Consider the following 13521-nt stretch of genomic DNA (forward strand, 5'->3'; position numbering starts at 1 on the left):
TTTGTTTTTTGTCATCAAATTGGTTGAATATATCAAACAAAAACAATTGACATGATTAAACAGAGGTGTGCAAAAAGTAAGAGTGTGTTTATCATTTTCCAAGTTACTTATGCATACGTTGTCAACTTGTTATTTACACGTAAAGAAAAATAACTTGTTAACTGTAAGAAGCCAGTAAGTGTTATTTGATAGTGTTCCCTTTCTTTCTACAACTGAAAAGAAAGATTTCTGTTAAAGTATTGCTCCTGGTTGCTTAACATACTACTTTAGGAGACAATGCATTATAGTTTATAAACTGACACCGTAATTCAAGTGCAACAAAGAGGAAGACAACATAACTGAATAAAGGGAAAAGGAGAATCATCATCATTAATCCAATGCCTTGTTTTTCTGACAGAAAATGATAATTTAAAAATAAAATTAATGAAAAAAATAAATAAAGATAATAGGTATCATTTCACCATCCGAAGAACAGTAATCAATTATGAAACAGAACCGCCACTGGTCCCCAAGAAACATATGTACAACGAGAACCTCTCTCTCTCTCTCTCTCTCTCTCTCTGAAAATTCCCTGCTTATGAAGTTGGGAGCATCTCTCTTCGTTCTTGAAGGATCGGGATTGAATGCTTCGGGATCAAAATGCACTATCTCCAATCCGAATCCTCTCATAATTTTAGAAATTTTGTTGAAAAGAAACTTTGAGATTGTATACTATTGACGGGTTACTGAAAGCTACTTTGGAAGGTGACGAGTTAATATCGTTCACCAAGCTCACGCGTTTGTCAGTCCTATCCATGGCTTGTCTCGGATATTTGGCTCTCCAGATCCCCTGGCTTCTTTTCTATGTCGACAGAGGCAGAACTTCCCTTCATAGATTCCATATCCATGCTGGCTGTACGACTCTTTCTGTTCCTTCGATCCTGAAAGCAAAGTAAGATTGGTAACACTCCCTTGACGATCATGGTAACAAATATGAACTTATAACTTTTGCACCAAATGCTAATCAGTTCTCCGGAATATAATCTGAACAATTTGATCACTATATGGCAGGAATGAAGTATGCTAAGAAGAACGTGTCATTAGTATAGACTCTAAACACGAATCATACGAAAAATTGCACAAACTCCACATTTAGATAACTAGTCTCATGAAAGACATAGCACAAAATAAAGCAATAAGAGGATGGATGATTCGTACCTCACGAAATGGGTATTCATCAGCTTCGAGCATACGCACAACCTGGCTCATTTTGGGCCTGTTCTCCGAATCATGATCAACACACCGAAGTGCAACCAAAAGGGCACGTTTTAAGGCACGTGTACTGGGTTTAACTTCAAGGTTTGGATCCACAACTTCCTCGGCTCTTCTTGCACCTACCATCAACTTTAGCCACTCAACTAGATTGACCTGCCATTAGTATTTGGTAGTGTTTAAAATTCTGTAATTAATTGATAGTAAGCAATGATAACCAGTATGAACCTTGCCTCATGAGGATGGGAAGTAGAGAAGAGAGGGACGAGTATTGAAGGATGACACTCATGGTAATAGTACACAATACTTTTGAAAATTTTGTACCTCATTAGCCGGTCGGCCATAGTCCACAGGATCCCTTCCCGTAACTGCTTCAAGTAGGAGGACACCAAAGCTGTAGATGTCGCTCTTCTCATTTAACAAGCCAGTATTAGCATATTCTGGTGCCACATAACTGCAAATGAACCGGTTTTATGCTCCGATTAGAAGATATATGATAGATAAATTAACAAAAGTTACAATACTGTAAGAGTTTACATACCCAAAAGTCCCCATGACTCTAGTCGTGATGTGACTTTCTCCTGAACCCAAGAGTTTAGCCAGTCCAAAATCAGAAACCTTGGCATTGAACTCGTCATCAATCAAAATGTTGCTTGATTTTATATCTCTGTGGACAACTTTTGGTTCTATAGCTTCATGTAGATAAGAAAGCCTGCAATCCAATATGTGAATCCACTGGTCAAATTGGTTTGAAATTGAGTCTCACCATTAATCATGTCTCAAGTGGAATTATAAGATGGACCTTATAACCAGCAGTTGAAGGAAACTATCAAAATAATGAATTCAGATTAACAATACAAAAGAAACACATTTCAGTTAAAAGATGAAAACTTACGCTTTAGCAGTACCAAGAATCACCTTCATGCGAGCCTCCCAAGTAAGGGTGCCATGTTGGCTCATGGCCCCGTGTAGCCATTGCTCTAGATTTCCATTGTTCACATATTCATACACCAGCATCCTATGCAATAGTTAGCAACTTAGCAAGATCAATAGAGAATGGACCGAGAACGCAAATTCCAAGTTATACCATAGGGCAAATGATAAGGTAAACATTACACAGAACCCCCTACTAATGTGGAATATTATGTTACCAGACAAGGTTAAGTCATCAGTAATTATATAAACAATTTCAAATCAAAATAATACCTGTGAACACCTTCTATGCAGTAACCCAAGAGCCGCACAAGATTCTTATGCCGAACATGACCAATGGCCTCCACTTCAACCCTAAATTCTTTCTCTGCCTGCCCCCTATGTACAAGATTAAAAGGTATCCATTAGAAAGTTGTTTCTTAAAGGCATCTTGATAAGAAGATGATGCATTTGGGTTTATATCCTTACAGGTTATTTAAGAGTTTTTTCACTGCCACCTCAGTTCCATTGATCAGCCGGCCCTTGTAAACAACTCCATATCCACCCTCACCAAGCACATTTTCTGCAGAAAAATAATTTGTAGCAAATTGCAGATCCCTAAGAGTGAACCAGTGACCCCACCCAAGATGAGAAACTTCTGGCAAGCCAACTAAAGGAGAGGCTGCAACAAGTCCTCCACAAGACAATGACGACTGCTTTCGCACAGTCCCAGAGCTTCCTTCTTCCCCCGACTGTGAACTAAGTGCCCTCTCATGATGATAAATTGAGCTGCACTGACTCATGTTATTAGGATCAATCGATTTGCTCGTGCCTAATTGAACTAACATCTTCTCTGAATTCTTATCACTTGCTTTATCATGTACTGAATGAAATAAATTATCAGGGTGATCATGGGTACCCTGAGCCGCCATCTTATCAATGTTGATATCTTTAGAGACATTTGGTATTTGGGTGACTGGGAACTTGTCCACTGATCTTCGAGACTTCCTCCGAAATGAAACCCATATAGATAAGAAACATAGGATCAAAACAATAAATGCACCAACACATATACCGATTACAACCCATAGTTTCAAACCCAAAAATCCTATCTTCTTTGATAACTCCACATTCAAAGAAGTTGAACTCCCGGATGACATTCTTATCCTTCAGATGCAATATATCAAATCCGGCTTGGTGTTCTGACTTTCAGTGCCCCGAAAAAAAATTAAGACATTCCAACCTGGACATGACAAACAAATCATGTAACTCAAATCACACGAAAATGGTCACGCATATTATGTAAAACTCAAATTGCACAATAAAAAGTACTAAAATATCCTATCAATTCAATTTTATGATATTAGATTCATGGCTTAGTCTTCAACTTTTAATCATGTTAAAGAACAACCAAAGTAACCCAAAAAAGGGAGAATCTGATGCAATAACTGCTTGATTATTTTCCCAAAAAAATACTCAGCACCTTGACTACAATGGAATTAATTTTTCCACAAGAAAACAGTGAATACAAGATAAAAACCAAAGTAATATTTAGGCAATACTTTCTTGACAAATGAAGCAAACTAACATTTAACATACAAACTAAATCTATCACAAAAGAGAAAAGTAAAATCTCATACAGAATCACTTATAATCCAAGCAAGAGACCAATAAAGTTAAATGTGAGTGATTCTATCTAATAAAAGTGATTCCAAGAGAGAAGCACTTACCTTTGCACTTTGCAGCAATCTAAGCTAACCCCCTTGATCTTCTTCCTTGAGCAGCCAGATGAGCAGAGAAGGAGCTTCCTTTTTAATCAAGAGAGACTCAATGTGCATAAGAGGCCAATGCAGACCTGAAATATAACGCAAAAAACCCACCAAAACCCAGATGTCCAAAAAGGCAAAAAATTTCCAGAGGAGTAGTTTGCAAGTTGGGAGAGAAGGGGTTGTGGCCTTCAAGTGGGCCAAAAGAATTCAAAAAACAATAAAAATTTGAGAAAAAAATGGAATGAAAAAAGAGGAGGAGAGGGAAGGACAGACAAAAATCTAATCTTTGAAGGGAGAGAGAGAGAGAGAGAGAGGGAATTTATGTGTGTAGAATATGGGGTGGGATTCTAGAGGGGTAAGGAAGAAAAGGTGGGTAAAATGGTTGGTGGGTTTTTTTTTGTCTGTGTGAAGGAGAGGGGCCTCAGCAAGCTGGAAAGGAAGCTTGGTTCGCAATGGAGGAAACCAGAGAGAGAGAGAGAGAGAGAGAGAAACAGTAAAGGGAAAGCAAAAATAAGGTGAACAGAGATGGGGCATTTATAGCTGGTTAACAAAAAATATTTGATTAAGCTACAAAAGTAAAGTGGCAAGCATGAGGACATAGAGTCAACCCAAACACTATTAATAGGAGGGAACTGCAAATCTAGCATGCCATGATGTTTACTTACCACACTGCCCTTGTGTCTTAAAAAAATCCTGATTGAAAAGCGACATGATATTTACAAAGATATTTTTATAAGATGATGTTAATTTGGTTGCGTTACACCGCCTTAGTATTGGCATTGCTACAAAAATGTATATTTATTTACATCAACTTAAACTTCATCCAACTATATGAGAGTGTATTAGTCTGTCATTGCATAATTAGCAACTGACAGAGACAAATTAGAGGTGGAGGTCCATAAACTCTAGGTCCAGACTATAATATAAATTTGGTTTTATTAATTTGGATTTAACAGCTTTTATTACTTTGTCAATACACTAATATCTATATTCCTTTTCCATATAAAAAATAATAAATAAATAAAATAAAAAGTCTTGCATTTTCTTTTGATGGAAGCAAAAAATACACCAAATGCTTTACTGATGAAAAACATTGGTATTCTTATCTAAACTGGTGGACCAATCAGTGTGATCTAGTTCTCTGTACAATGTAGCTGTGACACCTCCACATTTTCTGGAGTTCTGATCTTTATTAATTAATTAATTTGGTTTATAATTAGAGACATCTTCAAGCATTTGTCTTATTTTTGGTAAATAATCTCCAACCATTTGTCTAGGTTCACTCTTAAAACATTATGAATTATCCTTACATATATTTGCTTTTATGGATTGATGTTCCAGAATGTTCATCCCTCATGCTCAGGTAAATGATTGAAAAAAAAATTGGTGGCAAATGTGGTGGCATAAGATTGGTGGTGACGATTACTTTGTGCATCAAGAGATAAAATGAGAATAATATTATTTTTAAAAATTAATGAGGGTATTACAAGAATTGAAAATATTTAATTACAGAGACAAATCTGTTTTTTATTAAAGCAGCTTTTAAAAACTATTAACATGCTACTTTTAAAAGCTGTTGTGAGGGTCATTGTGTTTAAAAATAAGCAAGATATTTTATTTTTTTACTAACAAACACAGTTTTTAGTTAGAAAAGCAAATACCAAACGAGACTTAAGTGGGCCATATTTTCTTCAGCCAGCATTCTCATGCCTATCCAATTTAGAGAAAAATTTGACATTCCATGGCGAAAAATTTAAACCTTTCAAGAGAGTAACAAGGAATTGATTTCATTTATGGAGCAAATGCACGCACTAGGGGAAATACATTATTAATTTTTTTAATGAAGAGCAAACGTGAAGACGACTACTCTTTTAGTATTCAAATTTGCTTGTATGGATCACATTTACATAACTTTTATCATTTTATCAAAGTTAGATTTTTATGAAAAGTTGTGTTTCGTTTTTAATTTTCAAGCTCCAACTTGACCTACTAAACTAGGATTTTGCAAAATCCTTGAAATAAATGTATTTTCAAATTTATAGATAGCCAAATCGAAGAAAATTAACATCCGTATCTCATGAATTTGATTCAGAGATGTCAAATTATAATGATATTACGCTTGTCTATCAAGAACCTGTTGTTGGTACTTTAAAAAAAAGTATCATGTCCTCAATTTTTGTCTTTCTGAAGTCGTAAGGGAGAAATTGCATTATAATTTTAGACTGACAATGACAATTTCATTTTTTATTAAGATAATCTTGAATAGTTGTTATGTCACATCCTGGCCCAGGCCCCCACCACATCCTGGGCTCGACTCCACCGTAGCATGATATTGTCCGCTTGGGCCCCGACCATGCCCTCACGGTCTTGTTTCTGGAAACTCACATGAGAACTTCCCAGTGGGTCACCCATCCTGGGAATGCTCTCGCCCTCAACTCGCTTAACTTCGAGTTCCTAAGGAACCCGAAGTCAGTGAGCTCCCAAAAAGCCTTATGCTAGGTAGAGATGAGAATATACATATAACGCTTACAGGATCCGTTCCTCTGGGCGATGTGGGATGTTACAATTCACCCCCTTAGGGGCCCAACGTCCTCATCGGCACACTTCCGACTAGGGATTGGCTCTAATACCAAATTGTCACATCTTGAACCTGGCCCGGGCCCCCACCACATCTCGGGCTCGACTCCATGCTCTCACCCCCAACTCGCTCAACTTCAGAGTTCCTAAGGAACCTGAAGCTAGTGAGCTCCCAAAAGGCCTCATGATAGGTAGATATGAGAATATACATATAAGGCTTACATGATCCACTCCAATGGGCGATGTGGGATGTTATACGCTACTTATTATTACAGTCTAAGGGTATTCTTTTTCGCTTGTAAGTAAGAGGTCTTAGGTTTGAATTTCGTCAAAGGCGAATTTCAATCACATTATTATGGTTGGCATATTGTAAGATTTAACTCACTCCCCCACTCCCATAATGTCGTTTGTTAAAAAAAAAAAAACCCTAAATGGTCAAGTTGAATAGTGACTATTTATATACACTATAAAAAATTATACGGATGAGAGCTTCGCTTAACTCTTTGTGAAACTCATGAATTTCCTGCAAGTGGATATATATATATATATATATATATATATATATATATATATATATATATATATAATTATTATTATCACAAGAAGAAAGAAGAATCGAAACTATTCAATAATTTAGAAAATAAAAATTTCAAACTCGAAATGCGTGGATAACAGATATTGTTCTCATCTGTCTTTCTTGTCAACGACTTATTTATCGTTGCGTAATCACTAATCACTTATTGGTAGATATTTTGACAATGGTTATCTATCTTTCCTTTTTATTCGGGCATACTATTACTAGCATGAGCTTTGACTGAGCCAATAAAATTTAGAAAAACTAATTGCAACGGTTCCGAAGGGTAAATTTGTCAATACAGGTTGAACCCTGTAAACATTTACCATAAGAAATTATAGATTATAATAAACAAAGGTGGCTTTGTTGATTATCATAACTTGAGTGTGTGTGTGTGGGGGAGGGGGGATATAAAAAGCCCCCAATTGGGGCAAGGGACGCAGGCTTTGATTTGAAGTGTCACTTTTGATTAAAGTGTGCCCCCTCCCAGCCAAATTCTTTTTCCCTTCCTTTGAGATTTTACAAAAAATATTTATTTATCTTTAGATTTATTATGCGGATAAAATTTTAATACGACAAATATTTGAATTGTTAAATTTGATTTTCACGAATATTTAGATCTTTTATCTTAGCAATTTATTTTTAATATCATTCAATATTATGTAGTACTGAAGAAAAACTGGTATTAGAGTATCTCTAAAAGAGATATCAAAAATCTTACATAGGTTCCAAAAGAGATGCCAAAATCCACATTTGCTGGCAAATTTAAAGGCAACGTCAAAATTTCTTTTGTTCTTTATTTTTCTTCACTTATTCATTATTTTATTATTAAGTTTTGTTATTATATAAATAATCAAAGAATATTTTAATTTAACATCTTCATTGAAATAGAAAATTTTATAAAACATTACTTTATCACATCAGCTATAAAACTAAAATTTAACATTTTAATTTTATATCTTTATTAAAGATGGTCTTCCGCTACCCAAAACTTCAAAGCATCCCATTTGGGCTTGCTCTAAAGGAAAAATAAAAAACAAAAGAAGTGACCAATTAGGGTTCATCCCCTGGGGCCCCATCGGGAGATCCGTTGGCGGAATATTGACTTGATTAGCCAATCTTATGCTTCCAATTGTTCTAAACATGTGATTTTTTTCTCAGAAAAAATATAACTCATGTGGTTTTCTACCAAAATGGTATAATTTATCACTGCACTCACCATTAGGAGCTAACCCTTGCACGTGCATGGCACGTGATTGTAGAACTTTCACTTCATTTTGTTTTTATTTTTAGGATTTTTACGTGATGGCATATTTATCGATTTATCACCTAAACTTGTATAAAAATGTCAATTTCCTTCCGAAATTTTAGTTTTAGTCGATTACCTCCTGAACTTTTATAATTAGCCAATTTCTCTCTTAAACTTTAATTTTAGTCAATTACCCTACTGAACTTTTATAAATAGCCAATTTCTCTCCCTCGACCCTAGATTTTAAAAAATTTCATCCAATTTTTCATCCGTTACGCGGACAATACATGATAATTGTATAAGGGCAAAAAGAATGAAAAATTATATGGATGAAAATTTTAAAATCTAACGCTAAGAAGGAAATTGGCTATTTATAAAAATTTTAAGGGGTAATCGACTAAAGTTAAAGTTCAGGGGGAAAATGACTAATTATAAAAGTTTATGGGAGTAATTGGCTAAAATTAGAGTTCAGAGGGAAAAATTGACACCTCTATACAAGTTCAGGGGCAAATCAAAAAATACCTCTTACATGATATATGTGTTCCGATGACTGTAAATTACTCTAATTATGAGGATGACAATTCATTCTTGGGTGCAAGAGATCTAACACATTGTTTTATCTAACTAAACTCAAACAACTAAAATTCAGTTGCATGGACCAATTCAAGTATTCCCAACGTGTTAAGAACTATGATGAGGGGTTAAAAGCTTCTTGTGAGTTTTGATTTGTAGGACAACTATTTCCCTGAGTTATGAAGAGCAATGGAAACCGCCAAATGAGGGTGTTTTGAAGTTTAATGTGGGCGACGCAGTGATGGAGTTAGGGAATAGTGTTGAAATTATTGTGAGAAATTCATCTGATGATTTTGTTGGCGTTGGTGTAGGTGTTCGCTACAAAACTAACGCTTGACCTAATTTTTTTTTTTTTTTTTTAACTAACTCATTTTGAACGTAAATATATCGTTGTATTTAAAAATGAAAAAAAACTCATACTACTAAAAATAAATTTTATTCCATTCGTTGTTACCAAAAATATGTGACGTTGATATAACATAAATGAGCTCGTCTTTTTCCAGTCGGTAATCTCGAATCTAAGAGCTCATCCTTTCTCTCTCTGAGACACAGAGCCCCTTCATTCCCAATCCTTTTCAGCCATTGCTGCTGCTGTGGTATTTTATATTTAAACTATTTATGACCGGAAAGACATTTGTGAAATGAGTGTCTGCAGGAATATTTTCCTTGCTTCGTGACATAGGGAAGTACGTACGGTTGCAATTTGCATCATTTATACAAGACAAATTTCTGCATATTCCATCTTGGAGTTATAAATTTGGATAGCCATACGCATATTTGAACACTATAAAAATATTGTATTTGAACCCTAAACTCTGCATTCTAATTTAACAGATAAAAATACTCATTACATATATATATATATATATATATATATATAAGTAAGTTGTCCATGCATTTTTATAATTAATATAAGAATTTTTATCATAAATAGTTCTTGAAATTTACCCTTACTATTAAGATGGTCTCTGAAATTGAAAATTAATCAATGTAGTCCTTGAAAATAGGTGTCGCAAATTAATATAGTCATTCCGTCACAATTCTATTAAAAATTTCGTTAAGTGCTGATGTGGCACATAAATAGCCCCCACAAGATTTACAGGATTTTATCACAAATGATCATTGAAATTGACTCACATCATCAAGATAGTCCATGAAATTGATCTACACTATCAAAATGGTCCCTAAAATTGGAAATTGATGAAAGTAGTTCTTAAAAATAGGTGTTGCAAATCAATATGATCATTCTGCTACAATTCTGTAAAAAAAATTTGTTATGTGTTGGATGTGGGTTTAATAATTAATTAAAAAAGTTGTCTAAATACCTTTTTGCACAATATAATTTTTTTTTCTTATAGTAGGACATACTCCGAAGAGATATCCCTTCCATAAATTCTCAAAGACACAAAGCTTAACCAAGGCCTAAGAAAGGGTTTGGAAATAGTTTTCAACCAACAATAGACGCACTTCGGTTATAACCTCATTATCTCAAGGCAGGCCTCACCATTCTTTGAGTCACCAGAACACCAGGGAAGCGCCAAACAAGCTATCCAAGATTAAGGTTGTGAGGATGTTGATCGCGTAAATGTTAACGGTGATGTCCTAGAATTCGTTGCCAATAAGCCAAGTTGTCACCAAAGGTAATCTCGATCCAAGTTCAATTTGGTGAATGGTGTCGAAGTGTGTAAAGATGGGTGTATTGGGAATTTTCTTTTTAGGGAATAGATAGCAAATGAGGTAGAGGAATGTGGACATACTCTGAAGAGATATCCCTTCCATAAATTCTCAAAGACACAAAGCTTAACCAAGGCCTAAGAAAGGGTTTGGAAATAGTTTTCAACCAACAATAGACGCACTTCGGTTATAACCTCATTATCTCAAGGCAGGCCTCACCATTCTTTGAGTCACCAGACCACCAGGGAAGCGCCGAACAAGCTATCCAAGATTAAGGTTGTGAGGATGTTGATCACGTAAATGTTAACGGTGATGTCCTAGAATTCGTTGCCAATAAGCCAAGTCGTCACCAAAGCTAATCTCGATCCAAGTTCAATTCGGTGAATGGTGTCGAAGTGTGTAAAGATGAGTGTATTGGAAATTTTCTTTTTAGAGAATAGATAGCAAATGAGGTAGAGGAATGTGGACTAGGATTGAAGGTGATTGCAGGACTAGGTTTTTGGGTTCACAACTTTTTATTAAATATTAAATTATTAAACTTATTTGTAGTTTTTAAATTTAATTTGACTTGTGTAATCCATTTATGTGTCACATCAGCACATAACAAAAATTTTGACAAAATTGTGACGGAAATGCTACATTGATTTGCGACACTTACTTGCGGGACTACATTGATCGATTTTCAATTTCAAGGACCATTTCAACGTCATAGGTCAATTTCAGGGATCATTTTTATGTCGCATGTCAATTTCAAGGACCATTTCAATGTCGCAGGTCAATTTCAGGGACCATTTTGATGTCACAGGTCGATTTCAAGGACCATTTGTGAGAAAAAATGACTTATGAGACCCATTTATGTGCTATATCAACACTTAACATAATTTTTAACAGAATTGTGACGGAATGACTACATTGATTTGCAACACCTATTTTTAGGGACTACATTGATTGATTTTCAATTTCAGGGACCATCTTGATGGTGAATGTCAATTTCAGAGATCATTTGTGATAAAAACCCTTAATATAAAGAAGAAGAAAAAACGCGTAATAACAGATTTAATTGTAACTCATTATATTGTGTGAACTCAATGTTACGTATTCAATTGCATATATGATTTTAATTGTATTGGTGATTACGAATGTTAAAAGAGGTTCTAAATTCGAATTTAATCTATTTGGACTTGGACTAATAACGATACACCGATTCAGTAAGACCTCGAGATTGGGTTGTTACGAATACGACTTTGATCAAAATCATTCTAACTTGAAGCTTCAGGCAAGGGTGTGGGCACCACTTACGATGATCAATGTATAAATATAGGTATAAAACAACTGGAGTTCTCTATTTATGTAGTTTCCCCTACTTATGTTATAAATAATGAATGTCCCATCTGGATTCTTGGATCAAGAAAATACTGTGCCTCAGATAAACTAAATTTTACTTTGCTTTGCCAAAAGAAAAGTATCAAATGTAGCAAATGAGCTGGGTACAAGTGACAACCAGTTTCTGTTTTTTGTCCTAATTATTTTAGCTACCATATATAGGAAGTTGAAAAATAATTTCTGCATGCCATAAGCCAGAGGCCCCATATATTAATTTATAGCCCACATTCTAGGCAGATAACTTTAAAACACCCCAGCCCAACTCACTTCTAAGTTAATTAGCAACTAATGGCAAGTATGAATTAATCAGTAGATGATTTTACAGGGTTTCTTTGTTTTGGACGAAATGGTCTTAGAGTTTGTTAATTATGCTATTTCTTAGTTTGATACTGTATTAAACACTTTACTAAATCAGTCCAATTTAGTTTATTTTAAGTTAATTCAGCTTAGTCCCTAATATAAGAAGGAAAATCATAATCAACTAAAAACACTTATCTAGATTAGAACCTTTATTGCGGAACCTCCATTGAGCAATATTCTGAGTGTATGCATCTCTCCTTGTATCGTGACATCTCCATAGCAAAAACAAATGATCTACTCTTTTTCACTCACTTTATAATAGCTCTATTCAATGGGGCTTGAAGGGTTATTTCTGTGTATCGAGTGTGAGAGTAGAGACCCTTGTTATATAGTAAAAGAAGTAGAGCCCAAGTAAGAAACTTCCCGTCATGTAATTCTACTCGAACATGACTTTATCACCTAAACCTTAGTATTCATATCTAATTAGGATCGTATCAGGATTGCTTTAGCTATAAAATCCTAATAATACACTATTTATTAGCGTACAAGTATTATTGAAATCAAGCTTTGCAATCCTGAATTTAATATGAGATGTTAAATACAAGTGTGCAACACTAATATAATTTTACATCTAATACTAGTTCAGTCCGACATAATCAACACACCCTGAATAACTTATGTTGATTGTTCACTAGGTTTATATATATTCTATATTGTTCACTAGTTTTTTTTTTATATATTCTAATTTACTAGTACTAGTTTAATATATCTTTCACATGCATGACACCTTATATCTAAGACTTTAATTTTACTTATAACATTCCCACATTTAGGATAAACCTAAAAGACACATGAAGATCATGTAGCCAAAATAGTGTATGAGTTTTAATAATTAATTTGTTGCTTTCTATACATGATTTGTACCCCTTACATTCCATTTCCAATAAGATGCTCATTTCTTGGATGCTTGCGCGAGGCCTTTCTAGAATTACTCCAATTTTTTATTTATCTGTCACACCCCTCCCATTATCCAAGCACAGTGCATATTTCTTTATTTTAACAAGGAACAGCAATTATGTTATCTTCTAACACACTATTTATATTATAATGAAAGACCAGGTAACATGCATGCAGTAAAAAGTTCCCTAACTCCATAGAAAAAAAAAAGTTTCCTAACTATGGGTAAATCATCATTGAAAATGTATGGGAATTGTTTACTGGAAGTTTTTAAACTTTTTTATACAAACGATATTCGGGAT

The 13521-nt window shown here is 34.6% G+C and overlaps 1 protein-coding gene across 1 annotated transcript; it reads right to left on the bottom strand.

The window, feature by feature from the left end:
• Positions 1-381: 381 nt before the first annotated feature.
• LOC137708182 (probable receptor-like protein kinase At2g42960) lies at positions 382-4434 on the bottom strand. The gene is made up of 8 exons (XM_068447193.1): positions 3894-4434; positions 2653-3406; positions 2458-2562; positions 2147-2269; positions 1793-1963; positions 1576-1705; positions 1198-1407; positions 382-920 (listed from the first exon to the last, which is right to left on the bottom strand). The coding sequence occupies exons 2-8, from the start codon at positions 3321-3323 to the stop codon at positions 789-791; spliced, it is 1542 nt and encodes a 513-aa protein (XP_068303294.1). The 5' UTR covers positions 3324-3406; positions 3894-4434; the 3' UTR covers positions 382-788.
• Between the last annotated feature and the right edge of the window lie 9087 nt (positions 4435-13521).

The sequence above is a fragment of the Pyrus communis genome, chromosome 11 (genome assembly GCF_963583255.1).
Source record: "Pyrus communis chromosome 11, drPyrComm1.1, whole genome shotgun sequence".
Taxonomy (NCBI): Eukaryota; Viridiplantae; Streptophyta; class Magnoliopsida; order Rosales; family Rosaceae; genus Pyrus; species Pyrus communis.

Excerpts from the sequence above, each read along its gene's own strand:
- LOC137708182 (XM_068447193.1), bottom strand. The coding sequence starts at position 3,323 with ATGTCATCCGGGAGTTCAACTTCTTTGAATGTGGAGTTATCAAAGAAG. Across the intron at positions 2,270-2,457 it reads TGCATAGAAGGTGTTCACAG|GATGCTGGTGTATGAATATG; the intron begins GTATTATTTTGA and ends ACTATTGCATAG. Across the intron at positions 1,706-1,792 it reads AGAGTCATGGGGACTTTTGG|TTATGTGGCACCAGAATATG; the intron begins GTATGTAAACTC and ends GTTCATTTGCAG.